This window comes from Candoia aspera, chromosome 2 (genome assembly GCF_035149785.1).
Source record: "Candoia aspera isolate rCanAsp1 chromosome 2, rCanAsp1.hap2, whole genome shotgun sequence".
NCBI lineage: Eukaryota > Metazoa > Chordata > Lepidosauria > Squamata > Boidae > Candoia > Candoia aspera.
The window spans coordinates 172,787,923-172,800,391 of NC_086154.1; the positions used below are offsets into that span (position 1 = coordinate 172,787,923).

Here is a 12,469-nt window from a genome sequence, read left to right on the forward strand (position 1 = left end):
TCCTTAAAAGGGAAGATTGGAGATTGGGCAGTAGTTGTCCAGTATTGCCAGATCCAAGGAGGGCCTCTTTAGATGGGGTTGTATCATAGACTCCTTCTAGGTTGCAGCCATCAGCCCTTTGTGAAGTGAGAGGTTGACCATCTCCCAGACCCAGCCAACCCTACACAAGAACCACAGGGGCAGGTATCTAGCCAAACGCCATTCCAGAGATTGCCCTGTTCACTTCATCAAAGTCTGCAGGCTCAAAGGAATCCAACCCAACATGGCAATCATTACAATTGATTCTGGCTATGAAAAGAAGTCTTGGGTGAATTGGAGAAATTCTGTGCAAATGGATACAATGTTAAGCCATAATGGTTGGTTTGCTCTTGGCGTAGCTTGAAGCGTGAATCAATTGTGCCTTGATTTTATATGCAACCAGACTACCACAGCTTGTTCCACCAGTCATGGTAAAAATAGATAAATAAATAAATCAGTTGCTCGTTTGAGGTTGCTCTAAGAATTTTTCTAAGAATTTTGAGAAAAAGAAATCGTACCTTATTGTAACCTCATGCTGGTGAATGCCTCAGAATTAAAAATCAGGCGAATAATACTAATCATGTTTCTTTAACCTTGGATATTTCCAGTCAGATAGTTCCTAGTTTTACCAGTCAAAAGCCACTGCAGAGCTATTTCATCATTTTCTCCTGAATGGATTTCTTTCTTAGTTTTCTGGTTGATAAAAATAAGTGGTGAAAAAACCAAAGAGAACACATGAGAAAGTAACAAATAGAAAGCAGCAGCATCTGAATCCCTGTAACTTGTTGGATGGAAGAAGAAGAGAATTGTATAATGAAATCCTTCACTGTAAATTTCTTCTAGGGTTGAAACAGTATAGTTGGAGAAAGGAGATTTCCTTTATCAATTTCCTTTTACAAAACATAAATGGTTATATTTTTGGTAACCTCAACAGAATACCATCTGGCATTTCTGTAGCATGTTAGCGTTTGCGAAGTGTTTCATACACATTACTTCAGTAATCCATACATCAGTACTAACATAACATCAGCCCATATTTATATTACTGGTATGAGGCTCAGAGCGAGGGAGGGAGGGAGGGAGGGAGGGAGAGAGAGAGAGATAGAGAGAGAGAGAGAGAGAGAGAACATGAAAGTATGTTTGTAAGGCTTGAAAAGACAGTTTTCTGATCTGTATTTCAGCCACTGCTGAGGATAGCATTCTTCTAAGCTCCACTTATTTCCACTGTCATTGATTTATATCTTTGCCTCTGAGATACGAACAGGACCTGAAAGTGCTTAATTTTAGTTAAGGAAAGAGGTCTTCCAGTTTATTTTAATTTATAAAAACTTTATTATATCACATTGCTCTAAAAAGGACCACTTGGACAGTTAAACGACAAAACTAATTAATACATTAAAACAGAAAAGCATTAAAACCCTAATTAATACAAGCAAAGCAAGCAAGTTTATAATTGGTCACATTAAAATAGAGTAGAAGCCTAGCAGAATTCTATTTCTCCTGTCCACGTAAAATGAGAGAAATGTCACAAAACATCCATTTTTTAATTCTTAGTCCACCATATCAAAATACCTTCTGATTGTTTAAAACTAGCAGCAGCCATAAAAACACATCTCTATAAGTAATAACACATGATTCTACTTAGAACATAGTTGTTTAAATGCAGGATTACTGACTGTGTTTACGTCAGTCCTTTTCATTGCTTTTATAATTTAATTTGTTGTCTTTGCTACTTTTTAATAATTTAAGTTTGCTTCTTAATCAACTGGTATCTCCTCCACTCAAAACTGATGATCACATATAATTTCACGTTTAGCATCTAACATGCTGATTACACTTTTATTCATATTGAGTTTACATTTTCCAGGCTTGTTTTCTCAAAGGCTCAAACGGTCTAGTATGGTTTTAGCTTAGCTTCATGGTGTGAACCCAGCTAATACAGAAATTGAATGTTCTATGTACCAACTTCATCTTCCTTCTCTTTCTCCATTAAGGCTTTGTCATGATATCCACAGTTCTACAAAATCAACATTTGCAACTTTTCCTAGAAGAAGCTGAAATAGTCTATCATGCAAAAGAAGGCTTATTGATTCTTAACAGTGTATTGTGTAAGATAAAGTTGTGTACACTTCAAAAATAATTCAGGAGACGTGGTTCAGGCTAATGCAAACTCAGCAACAGATAATCTAAAAGAGGAGACTTTAAAGCAAAATATTGAAGATAATTAAGGTACGAGATGTTCTTCTCTTCAGCTCTGAAATATTGGATGAAATGTGATGGAGGGGCTCTCATTCTAGAGATTCCTCCAACCGTTTACAGTATGTCCGATCTGGATGGCCACTAGATGGCAGCCACGAGTAAGGGTCTCATGTATCAAGTCTTAGCTGCCATCTCGTGGTCATAAGGAGTTGTGCAGCTCCGTTACGGTAGCTCTTGTTATGAACGGCGACACGCAATTATTTCTAATAGACAACCATGTTAAAAGTTTTATAACGTGAAGTATGCAATTAATTCACATTGAGCCTTTTTTTTTTTACTCTCTCGGGCGGTGTGTGAATGTGCCTGACGCAGTTTACTCTCAGATTACTGCATTATGCTAAAACGAGTTGGCAATCGCCCTGCAAAGGCTATGGAAACCACGATCACTATTTTTTTTAATGCGCTCCCAAAACGGAAAGCTTGAAACCTTCCCCTAGAAACCAGATAAATTACTGCTGAATTTATTATTTTTTTCCACCCTTTTTGGCTGAGATCCTTTCGCTCGGGACGTTCTGGAAGAGATGGGTGTCTCCACTGAAAAGATGCCACGCTGGGCGTAATCAGACCAACTTTGCTTTACAGAAACCCAGGAACGTTCTATTTTCCAAAGTGGGATCCGGGGAACCCTGGAAGGTGGATACCCGGGATCTGGTTCTCCCAGATGCTCCTCCGTATGGATAATTCGGGAGAGGAGCGCTGCGATCCGCTGCAGGCTTTACTATCAGCCTGGGGGAGGGGGTGGTAGAGGTACAAATTGAAAGTAAAAAGAGCTTTGCAACAACCGGGAAGAAGAACAGAGACCTGGGTGAGTATTTTTATTTCCTATGGGACGCATTCCGGTAGTTTTCCTGTTAGCCATGCAAGGCTGCAAAAGACGTGAAAAGGCGCCTGTAGGTCTTAAGAAGAAAGACTATCCTTATTCGGTGTACTTTTGGTCTATGCAAAGAAGCATTTACAATTGGAAACGAACGAACAAGCGATCCAATAGATAACAATAGAAGGGGAAACTTGTTACCGAGACGCGTGAACTCTTTTAACTAAAACTGCCAGTTTAATGTTGCAGCCCCGCCCCTCAGGTTTTAGCATAAAGGAGACAGGAAGAACCTCGGGCCTGTTCAGCAGAAGCGGCTTCAACAGTTTCCCCCTTTCTTTTAATTTCTAAACGTTCGTTTATCTTCCTAGAGCAAAAGCTTTTAGAATAATATGCGGTGTAAAAAAATTAAATTCAAATTAAATTAAGCAACAGTAAGTTAAAACAGAGATTTAAGAACATTTTCTTTTAAAGCTGCTTCAGTACTGTTGAAGGAGAGAAGCAGAGGCAACTTTTTTAAAAAGGCAAAGTTGGTTCTGGAAGATTTTCCTATTCCCACCAATCCCCCTTTTCCTGTCTCACTTCACATTTTGGGGAGAACCTTACAAACCTTTATCAAATATTGGTGCTAATATTATCCTTAACACTTCAGGGAAAGAGATTCTGTAATTGTCTTGTGTCACATTTCCATTAGTAATTATATATTTGATGCATGTGTGCTTTGGTCTAAAATAAACTAGAGATGCCTCAGATCAGTTCCTACAATTACACAAATTCTGTGCTGCAAAATGAATGTAAACTTGCATATATTTATTATGTAACGTTCGAAAACATGCAAATGTGAGTAGATTAATAGGTACCGCTTTGGCGGGCAGGTAACAGCATTCCATTTAGTCATGCTGGCCACATGACCACGGAAGCGTCTACGGACAAACGCCGGCTCTTTGGCTTTGAAACGGAGATGAGCACCGCCCCCTAGAGTCGGACACGACTGGACTTAATGTCAAGGGAAACCTTTACCTTTAACGTTACTGTATGCTATATAGAACAAAGCATTCTCTCCTGTTCACTCTGCCCCAAACACTGTAATTAGTAGATACGTTACTTATGTGTTTACTGCAAAAAGACAAAATTTCTCAGCTAAATTCCACATGTGAAATCTTAATTCGATCCTGTTTTATACTTGCATATAGTACAGAGCTGTGATAGTAATTAAACGTAGGTGTATCCAGGTTCCTTCTGGTATAATGTGACCTTTTTCTTTCTTCTCTACTGCCCTGCTGTTTCCAAGGTCTCCTACTCTGTGTTGAATCAAAACTCTGATTATCCAGAGCCAGCAAAATCCACATCATCTTGTTGCAGATTAATGGAAATGTAATGTAGGACAGTGGTCCCCAAGCTGTGGTTTGTGGACCACTAATGCTCTACTAGTAAATAAAAATTTAATTAAATTTAATTAAAATTTAATTTAATTTAATTTTAAATGACTATAATCTCACAGGCTTGTCCCAATATTGGATTCTGAGATTTGGCAGCCTCAGAAGCTTTGGGCCTTAAAAGAAATAATTTGTATTTAATGTTGGGGTCTTGTGGATCCCACTTGGGAAGGGGCCACATGTGTCGTAGTACCCACGCATACAGTGTTGCTAACTCTTGGCTTATGTGGTTCTCAAAAGCTTTTGATGGGGAAGTGATCATCCACCACATCAGAAAGACTGGGACTGGCTTCCTAGCACATATGCCAGCACAGGCTGGAGAATGTGCCTCTGACCTGTATCTTTTCACTTAGCAGGTGCCTTAACTCCAAGAAATCCCTGATTCAGGAAGCTACAGTAATACAAAATCAAGGATCGACTCAGGTTTGATGGCATTTCTTCCCCCATCAGTGATGACAATGGAGAGGAACATGGATTTCTAGGGAGAATACAGTTGGACCACTCAGGGGGCATGTTGAGGATTCGCGAGCCCCAAACATGAATGCTTTGTATGCCTGACCGTAAGGCATGAAAACAATTAGGAAGAAAAGATTTTGGGCATCCTGCTTCTGCTTTATGGCTCTCTTTTTTCTCCTGATCACTTTCCAGGTACCAAAGATACTCAGGATGGAGCTAAATATATTCAGAAATACCATAAGGAGAGGAGGGAATAGGACTGCTCTATGTACAGTAGTGCAAAGCTTTAGGAGAGGGAATGGGGACACTGCTGTATCAGCTTCAGAACTGGGGGGTTCAGCCCAGTGTTTGGGGTTTGATTATGTACTTAACCAGTGCTCCCAAATCTCTGCTCCTTTCTACTGGTTTCTCAGCACTGATGGGTTTTCACCAGTAAAGGACAATACATGCAAACAGTAGAAAATACAGGGCAAGTCATTTTTCTCAAGTAAACAAACATCCCCATTCTCATTATTCTGGTTCATGAATTATTCTATCTTATAATGTCACAGCATGGCTCCTCTTGTAAGACTGTGAGCTGATGCAGTAAAAAAAGGAGAAACCAGATCAGAGGTAACTCTGTCATGGATCAGAATTGCTTCTAATGGGTCCTGTGGAAGACTGTACATTTTTTCATGTGAAGTAGTAGTATGAAATTAAATTTAAACCCCAAAGAGGATCTGCTGTTGCAGGCTTGAATCCAGGTTGGATGGGGTTAGCAGACTTCTTAGCTTCTGTGTTAATGCCTTCATTCCTCATTTCTAGGACATCAACTTAGTTACACCAAGGCTGGGGAATCTGGAGAACAGGATAGGTCATGGTTTACAGACAAGGGAAATTCCTAAAAGTCAGAAGGAAACACTTTCCACAAGCATCCTAGAAGTTTTTGAATAAATCAGTTTTCTGCAAATTATAAGGTTATTTATTTTATAGTTTTTATTGCCTGCCCAACTCAAAAGACTTAAAATCATAAATGGAACAAGAAAATAAACAAAAAATAACAAAAAAGAGTAATAAGAAATCAACCCTCTCCCAAAATGTATGCCAATAAATTTTCAGTAGAATTGAAGGCCTGATGAAATAAAAGTATCTTTAAAGATCTTCTGGAAACAATGAGGAAGGGACTAGACAGCGATAGTCCAATATAATTAATGATATGACTAGAATAAGTTCACAATCCAGAAATAGTACACCCCATCACAGCCTCATTGAACACATGCTAGAAAGTGTGTGTGTGTGTGTGTGTGTACCTTCAAGTCAGTGTTGACTCCTGGTGACTGCCTGGACTAGTCCCTGCAGTTTTCTTGGCAAAATTTTGGAAGTGGTTTGCCATGGCCTTCTTCCTAGGGCTGAGAAGGAGTGACTGGCTGAAAGTCACCCAGCAGGCTTTGTGCCCAAGACAGGACCAGAATTTATAGTCTCTCAGTTTCTAGCCTAGTGCCTTAACCACCACGCCAAACTGGCTCTCACTAGAAAGTCTAAGACCATTTAAAGTTGATAATCAGTGCATACTGTCTTAAAACAAATTTTCATGCCTTATTTCTTAAGCCTTCAGTAATTATTTTTCTTTGCTTTCAAAAGGTGATTGTAGAACTTGGCAAGTCTGAACAGTTGACAACAAAAAACTCAGTTTCACAAAATGATGCTTCCAAAGAAGATGAGTTCCAGAAATATCCTTCTCTGTTTTTCAAAAGGCCAAAACTTGACCACAATACAGGAAAAAAATTGAACAAAGACAGGTATCCCATCTTGCTGTGGTGGTCCCCGCTCACAGGAGAGTCTGGACGGCAGGCTCAGTGTGGCCAGGATGCATGTTTCTTTACCATCAACAGGACTTATCAACATAATCCTATGACTAAAGCCTTCCTTTTCTATGGTAAGGGGCTAGTTATGGTTTTGGAAAGGTTATTGAGTGATCTTTTACTCCCCTTGTTCTTACGTAATTTACATCCTGATTTGTGTATAAAGAAAAAAGTGGCACCAGCTGGGAATATGGCTATTTAGATTGCAGTCACTTCCACTTGTTCTTTTGTTTTTCTGTTCCCCCATCCCAAACAGTCAGCATTTCATGGCCGCTGAGCATGCTGAGTCCTGATTGGATTGTTTTCAGGTTTGTTCCTCCCCTTAGTTGCAGTGTCCCATGATCACGTGATCACCATTTGTGACCTTCACTGCCGCTTCTGACGAGCAAAGTCAACGCCGCAAATGACAATCACGTGACCACAGGACGGCAACTGGAACTGCTACAACTGCCATTGTAAGTCGGCGCAGTCATATGATGTTGTGCTTTCTGACCACATCACTTAGTGATGGAGTTGCCAGTCCCAATTACCATGTTAAGCGAGGACTACCTGTCAATCTTACCAGATAAACCAGACAGGAAACACGACCAGGTAAGCTAATTCTACTTTATTGTAAAGCTACATTAACAAAAACCTGCAAGTCTGAAAGCACAATTCTCTCCCCGCTATCTCCTTTACAGTGGAGAAATTAGGGAGGGTCCTTCTGAGCCTCTTGCCCCTCCCATTATGCAGCTGTGGGGTATGCTGTCCTTTATCTGACCATTCCTTAGGTAGCATCTCTCTGCTCTGTCTCCCAAGGTCTTTCCCACATACCATTATATCACTTGTATCCTCAGTGGCTACCCATGCTGTCTGGTGGCTGAGGGAAAAAAAGCTCAAAAACGGGGCAAGGGTGGAGGAATGAATACAGTAAGGTATCTTCGAAGAAAGCAATGCCAGCTGGCTTTCATCTTTAAGAAGAACGTTCTGCAACATCTGTTGCAATTTCCACTTAGTATGAAGCTTACGATTGGAGGATGTCTACTTTATTGGTGATTATCACACTACCTTGATAATGAGCTATTTATACTATCAAAGAATGTGCATCTAATTTCACCTGAATTTAATTAAAAGGAATGTGCTATATTTTTCAACACCTAGGTACTGATTTCAGCATAGACAGCTTACCTCTGCCCCGTGCAGACTATCATGACTGGGCCCTTTTCCATGAGGAGTCCCCTAAAAACAACTACAAGCTTTTCCAGGCTCCCACCATCACTTTGTTCAACCACACAGCCACGTTCAGCCGCCACTCGCACCTACCACTTACCACCCAGTACCTTGAAAGTATTGAGGCCTTAAAGTCCCTGAAATACACAGTTTCTTTGCAAGAAAAGAACAGCTTGCGGAAGAGACTTGCGCCCCTTGTCTACGTACAGTCTGACTGTGATCCTCCCTCTGACAGAGACAGCTACATAAAGGAGCTGATGGCTCACATTGAAATTGATTCCTATGGGGCATGTCTGCATAATAGAGATCTTCCTGAGCATCTCCGAAATCTGGCTTCCATGGACAGCAATGGTTTCTACGAGATACTTGCTCAGTATAAATTTGTCCTGGCTTTTGAGAATGCAGTCTGTGAAGATTATATCACTGAAAAACTCTGGAGGCCACTAAAGCTGGGAGTAGTCCCAATTTATTATGGCTCTCCCACTATTCAGGACTGGCTTCCAAGCAACAAGAGCGCCATTCTCATCACAGAATTTTCACACCCGAAGGAGCTGGCTCAATATATCAAAGCTCTGGATGTAGATGACAAGGAATATGCGGCCTACCTTGAATGGAAGCTGAAAGGTGACATTTCCAACGAACAGCTGCTTGCTGTTATCAGAGAACGCACGTGGGGAGTGCAAGATATCATGAAGGACAATTACATAGATGCCTTTGAGTGCATGGTGTGCACCAGGGTATGGGAAAATATCAGGAGACAAGCAAAGGTAAGTATAAATATGTCTCTCCCTAGTGACTTGGGGTCACTAAGTCAATTGCTGTCTCTTGATCTTCAAGCAGAATCAGTGTAGGAAGTCTAAAGTGTAACAGGCAGACCAAGTCTGCAGAACTGCAGAGTTCCCACAGAAAGAAGATGTTGCCATGAGAGAGGTCCATGAGTCATTCTGTGATTCATAGATGTTGGGAGGTAGTTAGAGCACGCTGGCTTCACTCTGCTATCATGCCCATTGCTCTCTATTCTTCCATTCCAAGGAGACGGAAGTACATCTGAAGGAGGTGAAGCCTCTTGAACGTACGCAGGCTAAAACCCTTTCAAGAAAGAAGTAGTCCTTGCTTAACAACCGTTTGTTCAGCAACTGTTCAAAGTTATGTCGGCACTGAACGAATGGTATTTACACCCTGTCCTTGAAGTTATGGCCGTTGGAGCTCCCCTGTAGTCACATGATCAAAATTTGGGTGCTTGACTGCCTGCCTGCCTGCCTGCCTTTATGACCACAGGGTGTGCTTCAACAACCCCCACCCACCTATTTCCCCCCATCACTGCCTTTTCGGCCCCCTGCACTCCACCGCCCCCAACTGACCTCCTCCATCGCCTGTTTCCTGCTGCTGATGAGGTGCGCTCAGCGTGGCCCTTCACAGGGTAGCTGCTGGCCGTGCAAGGCCTTTTTCCCGAGGTTGTACACAGCCTTCCTGAGGTCTCACGAGGTTTCCTCAGCAGCGGGAGCAAGAAGACAGTGAAGGTCAGCTAGTGTGGTGGAGCACAGGGCATCAGGGACTTCAGAGTTCAGGGTGGCGAGGGGCTTCGCGCTGTGGGGCTGAGCTGGAGCGGCTGCGGCTTCAAATTGGGCTGGGGTGGCTGGGGTTTTACGAAGGACCAGGCCAGGTATGCCTCAGTAGTGGGAGGAAGGAGAGAGCGAAGGTCAGTTGGGGGCTGTAGGGGCAGCAGAGCGTAGGGCTGTTTGTGCACCCTCCGACCCCTGGCAGCAGCCACCCCGGCCTGGCAGCAGCCTCCTCGGTCCAGCTTCACTCATGCCGGGCTGTGGCAACCACTTACCCACCTGCTGGCCTGCTTGTGTTTTTATTTTTTGCCAGGGAATGCTACCAAGAAGGTGGAAGGCAGAGGCAAACCATCTGAGCTGCCCCAGACCTCAAGCATTTGCTTTTTCTCCTCTCAGTGTGCAGAGAACAGTTCTGCAGGAGGTGTGGCGATCAAGCTTTGAACAGTCTAAGAGAGAAGCTCATGCGCTGCAGCAGCTGGTAGAAAGGAACAGGAATTTCACAACCCTGGAGTTTTGGACTCTGGTTTTTAGAGAGTAGTTTAGAAAACAAGGAATACTTACCTCGAGGTAGGAAAAACAGCAACCAGAAAAAGCCGGTAGCGAAAAATCATTGTTTAAAATAAAGTAGGAAGTGACTTGTAACAACTGAATGTATGAAGATATGATATTTAGTGACTATTTATCATGACCTCATCTTGTAATACATGCTTTTACTGATGATACTAAGACAGTATCTTTAACATGTGTAGATTAATACGAGAATATAATAAAATCCATGCCTTTCCCTCTTGGTGTGCATCTGGCTGCTTCTGCTAGGTTTTACATTCAAGCACATTTGCAAAAGATGCCTGGCTGAATCCTCAGCATTTCCAGGTGAGACTGGAAAAAATGAAATTCCTGGCTGAATCCCTGGAGAGCTTCTGCCCATCCCTTCCAACAATGGTGGGCTAGATAGACGAGTGCTCTGACTCAGAACCAAGACGCTTTCTATGTTCCTGGCACATTTATGAGCAGTTGAAGTAATAGACTTCCCTGTTCAAAGGAATGGGCATTGATGTTTGTATGTAAGTAAGTGTGTGTGTTTGTGTGTCTGTGTCTATCCAAAAGAAATACATTACATGAAACACGAAATATTTACATGAAACCCATGGAAGGAAGAACTACAGAGCCATGACAAGAACAAAAAGAAAGATACATAGCAAGGAAATCTTAGAAAGATTATCTCACCCAAACATTATTTCATATGACTGAAACGTCGTTACTCCCTACTACTCATACGTACAGCAGGTAGAACATTTTCTTAGCATGATGTCTGCGGTTTAAAACTTGCACAAAGACAGATAGTCAGAACTTGAATTAGGATTGGAATCATTTGCTTGAATAATTTGCCTGGCTCCAAGGTTTCGGAGTCTTCATCAAGCACAGAAATTAATAAGCCATGCAGTATAAACCTAATACTGGCATGCTTTACAAAGGCACTGGAATGACCGACCCAGTTAGAAGTGTTGGATTCTGCTGGGCTGCTACTGTTGGGGGTGTAGGATAGAACCTGGTGTCCTCCAGATGTGTTAGACTTCAGAGTTTCCATAATTCCTCAACCTCCACAGCCTTTATGGTGTCGGAGGATTATGTGAAGCCCAATATATCTGCAGGGCATCAGATGAAGAAGGTTGCTGTATAGCCTCAGTAAAGGAAGCCTAAACTGAACAAAACCCTTGCAACTACCCATAGCCTAGTCTGGATCTGCAGTTATCAGAAATGCAGATACTGCAACCTCTTTCTGCAGGTTGAATATAAAAAAAAAGGGGGGGACTTTAACCAACTGAATTGTGCTAGTTCTTCTTTATTTTTTAAAAAGCCCCTTGCCAGAAATAAAGCTGGCAATGGTATATACTATATGTAGACGATTGATGTTAAGATGCTGGCACCATTAGACAGAATTAGGACCACTTGGGAGCAAATGCTTTGGCAGCATCAAGAGCAAATAAGCTTGCATACCAAGAAGTGGCTGCCTGCTGACCATGCATTTTGTCCATAACAAGCAGCTGTTTCCTTGCCCTGAAAGGCTGTGTACCTGCTGCTGATCGCTGTCATGAAACCCCTCAGAGAAGGAGATGGGAGATGGGAGCATTTCTGGTGCATCTCTCTACATTGCCAACCTTTTCAGCATCAGCAGCTTTAGTTAAAACCTGGCAACTTCAAATTCCCTGACACAGAAGATGAATGTAAAATGCATTAGCATTTGGCACTTGTATGCTGACATAAAAATAAATATCCTAATCAAAGTTTACCCATCACCCACTTTTAAAACAGGGAACATTAAAAATTATGTCACAAAAAGAAGTGCCACAGTCCAAAACATCAGGAATACCTCCCTATAACAGAACACTTTCTCCAAGCATCATATCTTTACAATGCTATTTGCAATGCTATACCAATGCCATCCTATTCAATTCACTAAGGCTTGCTCCTAGTCCAGTCTCTATAGGATTTCAGGTTTCCTATTACTTGTCAATGGAAGACATACAGTAATGACTTGTTAAATGAAAGAGAACCTACATAGCAGCTTCAATCTTTGGCAACAGAGTAAAGGTGAAGGTGACATTGTTCATTTCTGTCCTTAAAGAGATCTGCTGGCATTCTTAGTTCCAAAAGATCTTCTCCCTTTAACTTCTTTGGTTAATAATGGCTAGAAAGATGGATTTGTCCCAGAGCCCTCCAATGGTTGATTTCTGCTATGGAGCTCCAAAAATGGCCATTGTTTGGTGCTGTATAGAAAGACACATGAAATTACGTACAAGAACTTCCACCCTAAATGCTAAAAGAGTTCCTCTAAATATATTTCTATCATTTAAAGTTAAATTCTGACCCAGTTACAGG

At 41.7% G+C, this 12,469-nt stretch overlaps 1 protein-coding gene across 3 annotated transcripts; it reads left to right on the forward strand.

Moving 5' to 3' along the window:
* The first annotated feature begins 2,596 nt into the window (after positions 1 to 2,596).
* FUT10 (fucosyltransferase 10) lies at positions 2,597 to 10,373 on the forward strand. Of its 3 annotated transcripts, none has more exons than XM_063294903.1 (5): positions 2,597 to 3,082; positions 4,878 to 5,172; positions 6,601 to 6,895; positions 7,962 to 8,797; positions 9,986 to 10,373. In XM_063294903.1, exons 2-5 carry the CDS (start codon positions 5,092 to 5,094, stop codon positions 10,028 to 10,030), a joined length of 1,257 nt encoding a protein of 418 aa, XP_063150973.1. In that variant the 5' UTR covers positions 2,597 to 3,082; positions 4,878 to 5,091; the 3' UTR covers positions 10,031 to 10,373. The 3 variants fall into 3 exon arrangements, with proteins under 3 accessions (XP_063150973.1, XP_063150971.1, XP_063150972.1); XM_063294901.1 differs by having other exon boundaries at positions 2,598 to 3,082; positions 9,903 to 10,373; XM_063294902.1 differs by having other exon boundaries at positions 2,598 to 3,082; positions 4,881 to 5,172; positions 9,903 to 10,373.
* The last annotated feature ends 2,096 nt before the right edge of the window (positions 10,374 to 12,469 follow it).